This window comes from Scyliorhinus torazame, chromosome 9 (genome assembly GCF_047496885.1).
Source record: "Scyliorhinus torazame isolate Kashiwa2021f chromosome 9, sScyTor2.1, whole genome shotgun sequence".
Lineage (NCBI taxonomy): Eukaryota > Metazoa > Chordata > Chondrichthyes > Carcharhiniformes > Scyliorhinidae > Scyliorhinus > Scyliorhinus torazame.
The window spans coordinates 72,131,772-72,149,194 of record NC_092715.1 but is presented as its reverse complement, the minus strand read 5'-3'; the positions used below and the strand labels follow the sequence as shown (position 1 = coordinate 72,149,194).

The following is a 17,423-nucleotide window of genomic DNA, read 5'->3' as shown; positions in this document are numbered from 1 at the left end:
TCGCCAACATTGAGGGCATTTAAAAGTTTATTGGATAAGCATATGGATGATAATGGCATAGTGTAGGTTAGATGGCTTTTGTTTTTTGACTTCCCAAGTCGGTGCAACATCGTGGGCCGAAGGGCCTGTACTGCGCTGTATCGTTCTATGTTCTAACTCAGAAACAGGAAGGATGCAGTCACTATGATGGGGTGTACGACCGGCCCACTGGAAGTTGAAGAACATATATGTAAGCAGATTCTGGATAGATGTAGAAGTAATAGGGTTGTTGTAGTGGACGACTTTAATTTTCCTCATATTGACCGGAAATCCCTTAGGGGTTCGGATAGTGAGGAATTTGTTAAATGTGTCCAGGAAGGTTTTTTGGAACAACATGTGGATAGTCCAACTAGAGAGGGGCCTATACTGGACCTAGTACTAGGGCACGAGCCCAGCCAGGTCATCAAAGTTGCAGTGGGGGAACATGTGGCGAACAGTGACCACAATTCTGTAAGCTTTCAGATACTCATGGAAAAGGACGAGTGTTGTCCTAGAGTTAGGATGCTAAATTGGGGGAAGGCTAACTACAACCAGATTAGGCAGGATTTGGAGGCTGTGTTTGTGAGAGGCTGTTTGAGGGTAAATCCACATTTGGCATGTGGGAGTCTTTTAAGGAACAGTTGATGGGAGTGCAGGACAGGCATGTGCCAATGAAAAGGAAAGGCAGGATTCAGGAACTGTGGATGACCAGGGAAATTACGAGTCTAGTTAGAAAGAAAAAGGATGCATACGTGAAGTCTAGGCAACTAAAAACAGATAAAGCACTTGAAGAATACAAGGAAAGTAGAAAAGAGCTCAAGCAGGGAGTTAGGAGGGCAAAAAGAGGTCCCGAAATGTCCTTGGCACAGGATTAAGGAGAATCTCAAGACATTTTATACATATATTAGGAACAAGAGGGTAGCTATAGAAAGAGTTGGTCCACTCAAGGTTAAACGAGGGAAATTATGCAGGTGCGATCCTTAATGGGTTTTTTGCAACAGGATTCATAAAAGAGAGAGACACGTTGATTGGTGCTGTCTCAATGAGATGTGTAAACACTTTAGAACAGGTCGTTATTACGAGGGAGGAAGTATTAGGTGTGTTAAAAAGCATTAAAGTAGACAAATCCCCAGGGCCAGCTTGCATCTATCCCAGATTACTGAGGGAGGCAAGAGATGAAATTGCTGGGCCTCTAACAGAAATCTTCATTGCCTTGTTGGCAACAGGTGAGACCCCAGAGGATTGGAGGATACCCAATGTTGTCCCGTTATTTAAGAAGGCTAGCAAGGATAACCCGGGTAATTATAGGCCAGTGAGCTTGACGTCAGTGATAGTGAAATTGTTGGAAAAGATTCTCGAGATAGGATCTCTGCACATTTGGAAGTGAATAGTCTTATTAGCGACAGACAGCATGGTTTTGTACGAGGGAGGTCATGTCTCACTAATTTAATTGCGTTTTTTGAGGAGGTGATAAAAATGATTGACGAGGCAATGGCTGTGGATGTTGTCTACATGGACTTCAGTAAAGCATTTGACAAGGTCCCTTATGGCAGGCTGGTGCAAACGATTAAATCACATGGGGTCAGGGGTGAACTAGCTCGATGGATTCAGAACTGGCTTGGCCATAGAAGACAGAGGGTAGCAGTGGAAGGGTGTTTTTCCGAATGGAGATCTATAACTAGTGGTGTTCCACAGGATCAGTGCTGGGACCTCTGCTGTTTGTAATATATATAAATGACTTGGAAGAAAATGTAGTTGGTCTGATTAGCAAGTTTGTGGCTGATACTAAGATTGCAGGAGTTGCGGATAGTGATGAAGATTGTCAGAGAATACAGCAGTCTACAGATAGGCTGCAGAATTGAGTGGAGAAATGGCAGATGGAACTGTTCCTGTGCTGTATTGTTCTTTGTTCAGATGGGCAGGATGCAGTCTTGCAGAGTAGTCGGCTTAGAAGCTGACTCACCTCTGCCTTCGCCGGATCAAACGGGCACCCAGCATCTGCTGACCTCGCTGAGGAGACCCCAGTCGGACACCGTTCATTACCGGTCCCCACAAACGGAGAACAGGTGGAACGGTACCTGGGGGGTCTCTCAGGCGATTGGAGGCCACTGGATGGTCGGCCTCTGGCCAGGCTGGCAACTTGGCACTGCTGGTGCCATCCAGACACCTTGGCACTGCTGGCTTGGTACTGTCAGGCTGGAACTGCCAGCCTGGGCAGCCTGGCAGTACCAGCCTGGCACTGCCAGGTGCCCAGACAGGCTGGCAAGGGCACTGCCCAGGTGCCAGGTTGGCAGTGCCAAGGTGCCATGCTGGCATTGTGTCCATGCCGGGGATTGGGCCCGAGGGTGGTCTGCCTTATGTGGTGAGGTGCAGTGGGCCCGAGGATCCAGCAACATGTGAGTTGGGGGGGGTCCGGGGATTCCGTCAGGGTTTCCGCTCATCGGAGCTCCTCAGTGCAGGAAATGCAGCTAAGTGTGGCCTCAGCGGGGCGTTCCCCACCAGGGCACAAAAACAAGACAGAGTGCCGTTAGATAGCACCGGGAACGATCCCAACCAGACGGCATTCTGTTTTAATTTGGTTAGATCGCACCCTCTGTTTCTGTCTCTATTCATGCAGCCTGGCCTGCTGAGTGTTTCCAGCATTTTCTATTTTTGTTTGTTAATAGTTAATAGGTTGCTAATGAAAGGTGGAGCCCGTACTAAATTTTAGAGGCAGAATGATTATGATGCTTGATATCATACATGCTAAAACAAAACTTCAATTTGCAGGTTCAGCCAGCTCAGATTAAAGAAGGACATTTCAATCCTGAGAAGTCGATAATGCGTACTGTTCCGACGCTGGAGAGAATAGAGGGAGATAGAAGCTCTTATAAAACAGGATTCTTTCTATTCATTTTTGGGGTTTCATTTCTATCCGCTGGAGTCATTGTTGCTACTTTTGGGTTCCAGTCATGCGATCGTAATGGTGGCAGCTGCAATGTGATCCTAAAGGCAACTGGACCAAGTTTATGTGGTATTGCATTGGTGTTCATACTGCTATCAAGATCCACAACTCTAATTAATCTGAGACAGCTGGTCTACTCAGCAGATCAACAGTGCTTTCTTTCTTGCAGCAAACAGGACACTTTTGCCCGTTTCCTCATCTTTGGTGTCCTCTTTTGTTTTAGTGGAGTGCTGTTAACGATGATTGGAGTTTGGGCGATCACCTGCCCTGGCACCATGGAAGATGAAGGATTCAATTTAACTAGTAACACTAATGGAAATGAGAAATGTAAACTGCTGTTCTTGCAAATCATGGGTCCAGTGGTAACGTTTATTGGTATTTGCTTCTTACTAATCTCCCATGTCAAAAAGAAGGTTGCACTAAGTGCAGAGGAAGAATGTGCATCGGGAAATAACCAACAGCCCCATATAGCAGGCACATGTCAAATTGCAATAGGTAAGTGAAATGATTGAATCCTTGAGTTATACACCATTGCATCTTTCGAAGGTGGATAATTAAATTGCAGTAAATAATGAAAAGAATTTGCACTTATATATTATTTTGCACACTCCAAATTATTTTACAGCCAATGGTGAACTTTTGAGTGTCGTTACTTCTTTAATGTAGGGTGATATTTCATAATCGGCTTTCCTCTCAATGTTATAAGAAGTAGCAGAGTGTTTACAAGAATTGTGTTACCTTGCTTTTGCTCCGTTTAATTACTCGTCCATCTGCCATGGGCAGATACGTCAGGAAATTAAAAGTGCTTCCCAAACTGTTGACTTTGCGTGTCGATGTGCGATGAAAACATACATCTGAGCAGGAATTCTTTGATCGTCGGGATTCACTTTTCCTGCCGGCAGCACATCCCCACCTGCAGGTTTCCCGGCAGAGTGGGGTGGTCTTAATGGGATAATTAAGCAGTCCATGTCCAAATGCTGCAAAACCTGGACACTATCCATGCTTGGGCTGACAAGTGGCAAGTAAGATGTGTGCCATAGCCAAATCCTACAAGAGAGGCTCTACCCATCGCCCCATGACATTCAGTGGCATTACCATCGTTGAATTCCCCACTATCAACATCTTGGGAGTTACCATTAATCAGAAAGTGAACTGGGCTAGTCATATTAATACTGTGCCTACCAGAGCAGGTCAAAGGCTAGGACTCCTACAGCGAGTAACTCAACTCCTGACACCCCTCAAAGCCTGTCCACAAGGCACAACTCAGGAGTGTAATGGAATAGTCTCCACTTGCCTGGATGAGTGCAGCTCCAACAACACTCAAGAAGCTCGACACCATCCCGGACAAAGCAGCCCGCTTGATTGCTCCCCCTTCCACAAACATTCAAACACTCCACCACAGACGTACAGTAGCAGCCGTGTATACTATCCACAGGATGCACTGCAATAACTCGCCAAGATTCCTTAGGCAGCACCTTCCAAAACTATGACCGCTACCATCTAGAAGATGAATAGCGGCAGATACCTGGGAACCCCACCTCCTGGAGATTCACCTCCATTTCACTCAACGCCCTGACTTGGAAATATATCGCCGTTCCTTCACTGTTGCTGGGTCAAAATCCTGGAGCTCCCTCCCCTACCAGCACAGTGAGTGTACCTACACCTCAGGGACTGCAGCAGTTCAAGAAGACAACTCACCACCACTTTCTGAAGAGCAACCAGGGATGGGCAATAAATGCTAACCTAACCTGACGTCCACATCCCGTAAATTATTATTTTTTTTAATTGCACAAGTTGTATGACATCAAGCTACTAAAATTAAATAAATAACATGCATCTGTCTTTGCCAAGGAACAAGATGCTAGCCAGGCCATGGTAAACGAGAAGGTAATTAATACACTAGATGGATTTAAAGCTGATAATGAGGAGTCTTTGTTAAGCTGTCTGTACTTAAATTTGATAAGGCACCAGTACTGGATGGAATGCATCCAAGGGCACTGAGGGAGGTAGGAGTGGAAATTTCACAGACAGTGGTCTTTCTTAGACTCAAGATTGGTTTAATGAGACTGGAGAATTGCAAATATTACACCCTTGTTCAAAAAAGGGTGTAAAGATAAGGCCAGCAAACACAGCCCAGGCAGTTTAACTTCAATGGTGGGAAAAATATAGAAATAATAAAGCAGGACAAAATTAATAGTCACATGGTCAAATGTGGGCTAATAAAGGAAACCAACATGGATTTCTTAAGAGAAAATTGTGTTTAACTAACTTGCTGAAGTTCTTTGAAAAGGTAGCAAAGATTTGATGAGGGTAATGTGGTGTACATGGATTTCCAAAAGGCATTTGATACAGTGCCACACAACGGATCTGTGAGCAAAGTTATGGGCCATGGAATAAAAGGGACTGTAGCAACTTGGATATAAAATTGGCTGAGTGACAGGAAACAGAGTAGTGGTTAATGGACAATTTTCAGACCAAAGGAAGGTTTGCAATGGAGTTCCCCAAGGATCAGCATTGGGACCCATGCTTTTCCTAATATATGTTAATATGTTAATGGGGCATTGCGGTAGCACAGTGGTTAGCACAGTTGCTTCACAGCTCCAGGGTCACAGGTTCGATTCCCGGCTTGGGTCACTGTCTGTGCGGAGTCTGCACGTTCTCCCAGTGACTGCGTGGGTTTCCTCCGGGTGCTCCGGTTTCCTCCCACAGTCCAAAGATGTGCAGGTTAGGTGGATTGGCTAAGTTAAATTGCCTTTAGTGTCCAAAAAGGTTAGGTGGGGTTACTGGGTAACAGGGATAGGTTGAAAGTGTGGGATTAAGTGGGGTGCTCTTTCCAAGGGCTGGTGCAGACTCGATGGGCTGAATGGCCTCCTTCTGCACTGCAAATTCTATGACCTAGATTTGATGTACATGACACAATTAGAACATTTGTGGATGATGTGAAACTTGGAAGCATTGTGAACTGTGAGGAAGGTAGTGTCGAAATTCAAAAGGACATAGACAAATTGATGGAATAGGTGGCAGATGAAGTTCAATGAGGGTGAAGTGTGAAGTGATTTATTTTGGTAGAAAGAGACAGTAACGTGAATTCTCCGCATCCTCAGCTCTGTGTTCCTCGGCAGCACTCTGTCGCTGGCATAGGGATTCTCCGATCCAGCCGCCGGCCAATAGGATTTCCCATTGTGACCATTCCACACAACCAGGAAACTCACAGGTGGGGGTGCGTTGCCAGCGGAACGGAGAATCATGCCGGTGGAGAACTTACCTCAATATAAAATAGAGTACTATTCTAATGGGGTTGCAGGAGCAGAAGGGACCTGGGTGTATACGTGCATAATCATTTCTGTGATATGGAGAGGGTTGCAGAAAAGGTTGAGAGTACTGTTAATAAAACATACAGTATCCTGGTCTTTTATTAACAAAAGCATTGAAAGAGCAAGGAGGTTATTTTAAAAAACTTGTGTAAAACATTAGTTCAGCCTCAACTGGAGAATTGCACCCAGTTCTGGGCACCACGGGTTGGATTCTCCAATAATGGGGCTATGTCCACACACCAGCGCCAAAACGCGGACGTTTCACTGTGGACTTTCCTCCAACCTGCAGGGGGCTAGCAGGGCCCCGGAATGCTTCTCGCAGCTCGGGTTTCGGATACGAGGCCCTGCACTTCCTGTTGGGAGTCTGCGCATGTGCACGGCGGCGGCCTGTGGCGGCTGCACTGTGCACTATGGCGGGCTCAGACCGCGGAGCGGCTCAAAAAAATGTAGGACCCCCCCCCCCCGAGATCGTGCGCGCCCATGGATCTGTGCCGCCTGATTTCCTCCCTGCTCATCTGTGAGGCCCTCCCCGGTGAAGGATCCTCCCGCAGCCGCCACCGGCCGTTCCCGACAGGCAAAACATGGTTAGAACCACGCCATCAGGAACTCGGCCAGTTGTCCCCGGAGAATTGCCGCGGGGGCCTCTGTCAATGGCCCCTTACCCGCGCCGCGATTTGCGGTGATTATCCGGGGACCGGAGAATCGCGGGAGCGCCGTCGCGTTGGATTCCGGCTGCAACGCCCATTATCCGCCCCGCGCCGATCACGATTTTGGCACGGAGGCTCAGAGAATCCCGCCCCACATTTCAGAAAGGATGAGAAGGCATTAGAGAGGGTTCAGAAAAGATCCACCGAATGGTTCCAGTGACGAGGAACTTCAGTTATAAAGAGAGATTGGAGAAGAGCAGGTTGACAGGAGTTTTGATAGAGATATTCAAAGTTATGAGGTGCCTTGACAGAGTAAATAGGGAGAAACTTGCCACTCGTGAAAGGATGGAGAACGAGAGGCCACAGATTTAAAGTAATTGGCAAAAGCAGGAATGGCAACATGAGTAAAACCTTTTTCACACAGCAAGTGGTTAGGATCTGGAATGCACTGCCTGAAATTGTGGTGGATTCAGATTCAATGAGGTGTTCAAAGGGGATAGATTAATTAGTTTAATTTCTGAAAAGGAAGAATGTGTGTGATGTTTACCGTTTTATAATCAGAATGCCCTACCCCCCACGTTGGTACAGGGGCAAGGCTACCCAGTTTCTCCAATGCAAAATTAGTGTCTGTATCGTTTGGCCTTGTACAACTGTAATGTTTATGTTTTAATAAAAATATTTATGGGGAGAAGGCAGGTGATTGGCACTAATCTGAATTACTCATTCAGATACCTGGTGCAGAAATGGGCTGAATAACCTCCTTCTGCGCTGTAAAATTCTGTGAACTATGTCTTGTGCAGTATGTTTTTTCTGTGGGAGAAGTATTTTAAGTGCCAACTATTTGAGAAAATGACTGCACTCTGGGGTGTTTTTGGTGCAGCTGTGAGTTGGAACTCACGATGGACTGGTGCATTGATTGTCAATGTTGGTGCCAAGTTGGATAGTGACAGCCTAACTTCCTGAAATGTGGTGAGGGGAAGTACAGGCAGGCCTACAGAGCCCGCTGAAAGGAAGATTAGAACGCAGAGGAAATAATTCAACCCCTCAGATATTGACTTGTTTTGTTGGAGGAATTCGAAACATATCCCACTACTATCCCTCATGGTTTGTTGACCAGATGTGTCCGTTCAAAGCACATTGACAGGCAGACTAAAGTCAATTTTGGTTTACTGAGTTTATGACCATGTCTGACAGAGGAGTAATACACAGCTTTTGCAATAACTCTGCCATTTCTTACAACATTTCTGTGAGAGGAAGGCTGATAATAAATACTTCCCTATATCACAGAAGTGGCGACACTCAAACGTTCTTGAGTGACCGTAAAAGGCTTTGGTAAGTGCAGATACTTTATAAATAGCATCTTTCTCTACTTAAAATGCTTATCTGCATCTCCCTTAAAACGTGCAAGTTTCTTGTATAGAATTACGCTAAGAACATAGTGTACATAGGGCACCACGGTAGCACAAGTGGCTAGCACTGTGGCTTCACAGCGCCAGGGTCCCAGGTTCGATTCCCCGCTGGGTCACTATCTGTGCGGAGTCTGCACGTTCTCCCCATGTCTGCGTAGGTTTCCTCCGGTTTCCTCCCACAGTCCAAAGACGTGCAGGTTCGGTGGATTGGCCATGCTAAATTGTCCTTAGTGTCCAAAAGGTTTAGGAGGGGTTATTGGGTTATGGGCATAGGGTGGAAGTGAGGGCTGAAGTGAGTCGGTGCAGACTCGATGGGCCGAATGGCCTCCTTCTGCACTGTATGTCCTGTGTACAGTGTCACCTAGAAAAATTGAGTTGAACACCACTTGAATGAGCAACAGTGCCACATACTGTTGGGAGAACCTGAAAAGTCAAGATCATAACAATTCTCAAATTTAATGCGTTTTGAAGCACGACAGAATTGTGCCACTGTGTGAAATGTAAATACGATAAGTATACATGAGGAAGAAGTACATCTAAATGCAAGACTTTAATACAGAGAGAAGATAGTTTGCTTACTCCTTAACATCTCCTCAAGATTGAATGTTTATCTTGTGTAATGTTTTATTATGCTATGATGTTTTCTTGCTCCAGAGTTTGTTCTTCTGTGACATTATCAATGGTGACAACCCAACCCAATGAATCTTTCTTAATTGGCCTGTCAAACTTTTTTTACCTGCTGATGAAGAAACCTTGAAGTTCCCTCAAACCCTAACTACAGGCTCCATTGTTGCCAATACCAAGCTTTTGTTTAAATTTATCTTCCCCATCCTTCACCCTCAAAAACATCAAATGTGAGAAGTTTGCAGATCTCTTTGTAACTAAGATTAAGACTCAAATTTCCTCTATTGACTCCCACCCTTATGAGCCTCACACCCAAGCTCCATCAGTCAAAGTGATACATCTCCTGCTTCTTCAATTACCTTCTTGCCCAACTCCCTTTCTTGGCTACCATGCTCACTCACGCTGTCAGTGGTTCCATAACGCCAGGCCTTGAGTCCTCACAATGTTACCACACTCCCCCTCTAAAAATGCCTGCTGTCACCCTTTCCGTCCCTGTTGACTATTGGTGCATCTCCCTTTCTCCTAAATCCACCATTTGGGAAAATCTTGTGTGATTCTTCCAGTTCTGCTCACAGTTCTTTTTCACAGCATTTAATGGCCCTAACATAAGTGAAGACTGATGTCCTGGGTGATTGTGATCTTCTCACCCTCTGCCCAGAATTCAACCAAGGAATCCTCGTCTGCGCTTCCCCTCAATGGAATTGCCTGTTCCATTTTTACCTACCTGAAAGCTGCCAGCATGTCTCTCGCAACGGCTTCTCCCTTCTCTGAGCAATCTCCTTCAGCCATCTATTTCCTCTTTTGCATTCTTGGCCCTGTGCATTCCTGCTCCCTGACATTTTCCATTCTTCTGAAAGCTGGCTTTTTGTACACTCTCCTCCATTCCTCGCCTTTCACTCTGCCATTGGTAACAAAACCTTCGTTAGTCCCAGGTCTAATCTCTGAAATTCCCACCGTAAACCTGGTCACTTTTCAAACCTTTTTTCAAAAATGTCCTCCAAATCCATTTTTGACGAAGCTTTTAGCCATCCCTCCTAACATGTCATGGTACATGTTTTCCTTTTTGCACTTCTCTTTCAGTTGGAGGGAGGAGATGTTAGTTAGATGGGTTTTCTTTTCATGGTAAAGCAATATAAAGCAAAATGATGTTTTGGTTGAATTAGAATTTTGTATTCACTGTGTTAACTAGATGTATATTCTTACTTTCACTCAGATAACTCTGTGCTGGTCCTACCACCACCACCACCTTATTTCCCTGAGCCACCGCCAGTTGTAAATGATTACAATGGAATCTGTCAGTCCCCTCCCAGCGATAGTCCTCCCTCTTATTACAGTGTTGTCTTCTGCAGGTAAAGTAACCTGACTCTTAACTTTACAATTGGAACTTTGCATGTAGTATCCCATTTTGGAATGTTATCTGACCATCTTGCTTAGCTAAACAGTAATCTTTCCTCATGACAGAATCACACAGGAGAGCAATGTCCATTTATGGGGTCACTACTTATAACTTTGTGCTTGTGTCCCCTGTGAGTCAGCCACTTTTTACCAAGTTTAAATTTATTGTGTGAACCTTCTGAACAAATGACAATTAAAGTTATCGCAGTAGCCACCTTCACGCATAACAAATCTGTTAGGCTATACATTTAAACAATTATGTTTGTTCGTTCTAACTTCAAAACAACTTTTAATTGGAATTTTTTTTTTCAGGAATGAAGAATAGTATGGTGAAAATTAGAACCAATGCAGGACAGATCCTCAAGGTCACATAACCTGACATGGCATATTTCTAAATTGCAGTTTTCAAACTCTAAAATTCTAAAATTGAAGTAAAACACTCAAGGGAACCTAGCGCAAGATCGCTTGAAAAATATTTGTCTTTGAAAAATGTCCATAAGGGTCTCTTACCTGACTCTTTCAGTTGGAGGGAGGAGGGTAAATCATTTACCATTTAAAACTGAAATAAATACTTAATCCACCAATCTATTGCAAAGCCAAAAGCAGTTTCCTTTTCTTACTGATTTACATCCTCCTCTCTTGAAGGTGTCAATTCCACATCTGCAGGTGTCCTACAATGGTATCATAAGATGATTACAGTGCAGAAGGAGGCCATTAGGCCCTTCAAATCTGTGCCGGCTCTTTACAAGAGCTACTAAGCTAATCCCACTGCTCCGGCCTTTCCCTGGAGCCATGTTTTCTTTTCTGTCTAAATAATTATCCCTCTCTTTTGAAAGCCACAATTGAATCTGCCTTCAGTACACGCTCAGTACATTCCAGATTAGTGAGACGATGGCGTAGTGGCAGTGTCACTGGACTAGTAAACCAGAGGCCCATGTTCTGGGGGACAAGGGTTCAAGTCCCAACACAAGCAGCTGGCGGAATTTCAATTCCAGTAGAAATCTGGAATTGAAAAGCTAGTCGGGACCATTGTTGACTGTCGTAAAAATCCACCTGGTTCATGAATGTTCTTTAGGAAAGGAAATCTGTCATCCTTGCCTGGCCTACATGTGACTAGCTCCACAGCAATGTGGTTGACTCTTAACTGCCCACTGAAATGATGTGGCAAGACACTCTGTTCAAGTGAAATTAGGGATGGGCAACAAATGCTTGCCTTGTCAGTGACGCCCACATTCCATGAAAGAATAAAATAAAAGATCCAATCTATTCGCTGTCTAAAAAATAATTTCTTCATATCACCTTTATTTTCCTTGTCACTCACCCAAAATCATGTCTTCTGGTTCTTGACCCTCGTGGCAATGGTAACAATTCCTTTATCCACTCTGACCAGACCCTTCATGGTTTTGAACACCTCTTTCACATCTCCTTTCAACCTTTTCCTGCCCAGTGTTAACTGTAGCACTCTTACTCTGCATCATAAGGTTCAGGGTTTAATCCCAATGCAGGACTTCAGCAGAAAAATCTCTTAAGGGTGTACTGCACTGTTGGCGGTGCTATTTTTCTGATGAGATGAGAAACTGAAGCCCCATCTCTCTGCTCTGATGCATGTAAAATATCCTATGACACTACTTTGAAGAGGAGCAGGGGAATTATCTTTGGTGTCCTGGTCAATATTTATCCCCAGTCTGCATTATTACATGTCATTATTACATGCAGCCCGAACTTCTCCAAGCTTGCCATGTAACTGAAGTCCCACAACTCTGGAACTGTTGTCGGAATTCTTTTCTCCCACCCTTTCTAAAGTGTGGTGCCCAGAATTGGACACTATCCACCACTTGAGGTTAGATCAGTGTTATAAAGGTTTACCATAGCTGCCTTGCGTTTGTACTCAATGTCATGCCAGGTTCTTATGTGCCTTATGAATCACTTCCTCGTTCTATTCTGCCACCTTCAACGATCGGTTGCTTCTGCACCCTCTTTTACTATTGTATCCTGTATATTAAATTGCCTTTTCTCGTTCTGCCTACCAGAATGTATTATTACTTCGCTGCATTAGATTTCATCATCCTCATGTCCGTCCATACTATCAGCCTGACTATGTCCTCTTGATGTCTATCACTATCCTCCTCACAGTTCACAATAATTCCAAGTTTGGTATCATCAGGAAATGGTGACATTGTTCCCTGCCATGTCATGGGTCCTCTGCCTGAAGGCAGGCCCTCGGCTCATTGTCTGCTGATGCTTCACCCTGAGCCATTTTCTTGGCAGTTTTTGTCAGTGGTCATTGCCATTACCTTCCGCTCTCAGAGGCAGGGTGAGGAGGCAGGCCGCAAATCAACATCAGCCAGAACAGGAATCGAACATGCACTGTTGCATTATGCTGAACCACATATTAGCTAACTAACCAGCCTCCAGGTCATTAATGAAGATTTTTTAAAAAGATGGTCCTAATATTGACCCCTGAGAAACCCCGTTGTATACTTTCCTCTCGTCTTTGAAACAACCCTTCAACACTACTGTATTTCCTGTCACTAGACCGACTTTGTGTCTATGCTGCCAGTGTCCCTATTCCATGGGTTGGACAAGCCTGTTATATGGCACTTTATCAAAAGCTTTGGAATTCCATGTACAATTCATTAATCCTCTCTGTTACCTCATCAAACAAAAAACACAGTCAAATTAATTATACATGGTTTAACTTGAGCAGCTCTGTGCTGACTTTTCTTAGTTAACTCACACTTGTTCAAGTGAATGTTAATTTTATCCTGGATTATCATTTCAAAATGATTGAGGTTAAAGTAATTGGCCTTTTCTTGCTGAGTTTATTCTTACATCCTTTTTTGAAGAAATGTGTGACATTTGCAATTCTCTAGCCCCATCCCTACATCTGAAGAGGTTTGGAAGATTATTTCCAGCGCTTGCACAAATTCTACCCTTGCTTTCCTCAATATCCCAAGATACATCTCACCTGATCTTGGTGACATATTGGGTGGGATTCTCCATCCCACGGCGGCTCACCACCACCTTCTCAAGGGCAATAAATGCTGACTTAGCCAGCGAAGCCCACATCCCTTGAATAAATAATAAAAAAGACAATGTTGCTGAAGCCTTTTCAACTTGACTTATCAACACAAATGCAAGAATGCCAAATTTTAAATGATCACAATTGATACTAGAGGAGAAGATGGTTCTGATTGCTTAGCAAGTGAACCCTGATTGGCCAAAGCATTGCCATGGAGAAAGCAACAAGGGACCATAGGCTCCCCACGCTTCCAGCTAATTTAACAAAGGAACAAGGCTTGGACATATTCTTTTTATTTGCGGAGAATGAGTCCCTGCGTATGAATGTATGTTGCTTTGAGAAAGCATATTACGAGCTCGACTGCTTATCTTAAACTGATTGTCACTGGAGCTAATGGTGCTCATGATCGACTGGGCAGCATTTGCTGAACAATAATGAAATAACATTTAACAGCAGACCCTTCTCAATCAGCCCGTCCTTGCAAAACCCCAAACCAAACATTTGTCAGATACGATTTGCGAGTGTTCGGCAAGTGCTGCCCAATCTTGAGTGCTGCACTAACAACCAGTTTAAGATAATTAGTTGAGTTCATGATGTGGCTCATTTATGCTTGCTGGAAGCAATATAAGCAGTGATCAGTTCTCTGCAAACAAAAGGAATATGCTCAAACTATGTGCCTTTTGTGAATTATCCAGGAACATGGAGGGCCTACAGTTCCCCGCTGCTTTCTCCATGGCAATGCCTCAACCAATCAGAATTGACTTGTCAACCAATCAGCAACTTTTTCTCCAGTAGTATAAACTGTTGTGATCATTTGAAATTTGACATTCTTATGTTTGTCCTGCAAACATAAGAATGGATGACACATTCGGCAACATGTCTCTTACCACATGGATTCTGTTCTTGACCCCTATTGGACATCCTCTCCATCCAGCACTGTAATATTCTTCTAGATCAAAACTGCCACCCTTCCGCCTTTGTCTCTTTCTCAATATTTCTTGATCACAATGTATCCAGGGGTTTTAAGTACCGAATACTGTCTTTTTTTGAGCCAAGTCTCTGTTATCACCGCAACATGGTATTCCAATAAGCCTGTCATCACCTACAGCACACCAAACATATTTATCACGGCTAGGTGTATTTCCGAACTTGCACTGTGAACCTTATTACATTCCCTCCTACACTGGTAGCACGCAAAACCTTACTGTTTATTATTCTAGTTTCATCTGTCTCTCCCAATCCTTCCTGCACCTTCTTTCTCCTTCCTAATGTTACATCCAAATCGCCATTATTTACTTGTGAGCATTGACTAGCCATTTACTTTTACAGGGCTTAAAAGGTCATGGGATTTTGGGCGTAAGTGAGTTAAACTTAAGTTATGACCCATATGGTTTGTACATAATGTTTAGTGAAACATAATCTGTCCATGATGGTCATGTTTGTTACTGACTTGAAACTGTCTTTGTACATTCTAATATCATTCGGTACTTTATTGATTATTAAGGCTTTAAAATAAAACTAAAGTAAAGGTATCCTAATAAAACAGTTGGTGTTTAGACCTTGTATCATCTTTTTAATTGGATATGTTTTTGCAATGTACAGAATAGATCAATTTCTAGCAGTTGCTGTGTTTAAATAAAATCTTTCTTATATGGAACCACTGCAGAGAGCTATTTTGTTAACGTGAACATATTCACTCCTGAACTTGCTAAGATTAGATAATTTCTTCTATCAAAAACTGAATTTTGACTTTAACCTCTTTGACAGGTCCCAAAAAGATGAGAACCGTAATTCCAACATGACAGGTGGCAGATTGATTCTTACCGGCTTTCCAGCACATTACCATGTTTGCTGATTTCCAACAGAATTATCACAATGAATGAGGAGAAAGATATCCAGACCTCAGCTGAACAGCCAATTACTTCATCCAACAGTGTCTTAGATAAATGAACATTTATATTTTTTTGTTCTTTTTTTTTTGCTTGCTACTCACAGTGAAATCGGACTGTTCTTCGGACATTGAACAAAAACACACTATGTTTTTATGGGTGTGGAGAGTTCTCCAAATGAGAATCTGATCCCACTCTCTGTATTCCCTTTTAATATTCCCTTCCTCAAGAAAATGATACAACTGCTTTCTGTTTTTAAAAAGGAGCTCTGCTTCAATAATTGTTTGTGACAGAGCATTCCACATTCTAACTACTCCACGACAAAGATTCTTTCCAGATCACAACTTTAATTATGTTTGTAAATGTCTTCGATTTGTGGGCTCCTTGCCATCTCACTGACCAATTGAAACAATTAATTACTACCCACTTTATCATTACTTTCTAATAACCTTGGAAGACATCTATCAAACCACTCTACCATCTACTCGAATCTAATAAAAAGCCTATTCTCTTAAGTCTTCTTTCATAACTGACGTATTAGAGGGTGTGAGGAGCAAGCAGTAATGTAGAATGTGACTAGGTGGATAATCTGGAGAAAATATTCATGCTGTTTTGATAGCTGATTTGACCTTTTATATATTATAGCATTCTATGATCCATTGCATTCCTCATCTACACGCTGTCCCTTGGTGACATCATCTGAAAGCACAGTGGTAGTTTTCACAAATATGCTGAAAACACCCAGCTCTACCTCACCACCACCACTCTCAGTTCCTCCATTATTGCCAAATTATCAAACTGCTTGTCTGACATCCAGTACTGGTTGAACTGAAGTTTCCTCCCATCTAAATGTTCTCCTTTGGAGCCTGCTCCAAAGTCCAATCCCTAGCTACCCATTTCATCCATCTCCCTGGCAACAATTTGAGCACACACCGGTCTGTTTGCAATCTTGATGTCCCATTTGACCCTGAGGTGAGATTCTGACTTCATATTCATGCCATCACTAAGAGAGCCTATTTCCATCTCTGTGACTTTGCCCCTGTGCCAGCCCATCTTATGTAGAAAATCCTCGTTCATGCCTTTGCTACCCCTAGACTTGACTATTCAGTCCACCCCTGGCTGCTCACCGATATTCTACCCACCGAAAACTTGAGGCCATCCAAAATTGTTGTTCGTGCCTTAACTCACATTAAATCCCATCCTCCTTTCATTGCCGATTGAAGATTGATTAACTATCAGTAAACAGAGTTGGAATAAATGGGGCAATTGCAGGTTGGTGAACTATAAAAGGTAGAGTGCTATGTGAATCAGTGCTGGGCCTCATCTATTTACAATCTATATCAATAACTTGGATGAAGGGATTGACTGTTTGAAGCCACATTTGCTGATGATACAAAGATAGGTAGGAAACAAGTTGTGAGGAGGATGCAAAGAGATACAGGTTAAGTGAGTGGCAGATGGAGTATGATGTGGGAAATTTGTAAGGCACAAAGAATAGAAAATTGAATATTATTAAAATGGAGAGAGACTGAAGAATGCTTTTTTAATTATTTTGCAGGATGCAGGCAAAACTGGCTAGTCCAGCATTTATTGTCCATCTCTAAGAACAGAGCAATCTGGGTGTTCTTGTACATGACTAACAAAAAGTCAGCATGCAGGTACAGCAAGTAATTAGGAACGCAAACACAAAGTTGGCCTTTATTGCAAGGGATAGGGAATTAAATTCTTGCTACCACTGTTTTATAGAAGCTAGAAACCTCTCGACCCCGTGTGGACTGGTTCCAAAAGGGTCACTTGTTGGTTTACGGCTGAGAGATCAGAAGGATCAACTCTTGGGTAAAGAAGACATCAACTCCTGAAGCTCCAGACGCGTCCCAGAGCAGAGAGTGGATGGAAGTTGCTCCGGAATCGCTCTACTTTCTGAATTCGACTGACCACAAGCTTTCCTTGAAATCCACCTGAGAAGTAATGCAAGAGTCATCGATTGTTTTCCCGACCAGTGCAGGGAAACCAGCCATATAACCCAGAGGCAATTTCAAGGACTCCACTATCTAACCTTTTCCCTTGAACCACTGACTTCTAACCTTTTGGTAGAATTGATCTATGTTATTTTATTATATTTTCTGGTGTGTGTGAGAGGGTATTTAGAAAGAGTATTTAT

At 43.4% G+C, this 17,423-nt stretch overlaps 1 protein-coding gene across 5 annotated transcripts in view; it reads left to right on the top strand.

Annotated features, from left to right (window-relative positions):
- Positions 1-15,777, top strand: part of LOC140429303 (transmembrane protein 171-like) — a 38,537-nt gene extending 22,760 nt beyond the window's left edge. For 3 of the 5 annotated variants that reach the window (XM_072516125.1, XM_072516123.1, XM_072516126.1), the window contains exons 2-4: positions 2,788-3,457; positions 10,170-10,305; positions 15,141-15,777. In XM_072516125.1, coding sequence (XP_072372226.1) covers positions 2,839-3,457; positions 10,170-10,305; positions 15,141-15,228 — 843 coding nt within the window. In that variant the 5' untranslated portion in view covers positions 2,788-2,838 and the 3' untranslated portion in view covers positions 15,229-15,777. Of the gene's footprint in view, positions 1-2,787; positions 3,458-10,169; positions 10,306-10,663; positions 10,717-15,140 lie in introns of all 5 variants that reach the window. The other 2 variants (XM_072516124.1, XM_072516127.1) reach the window with 2 other exon arrangements.
- The last annotated feature ends 1,646 nt before the right edge of the window (positions 15,778-17,423 follow it).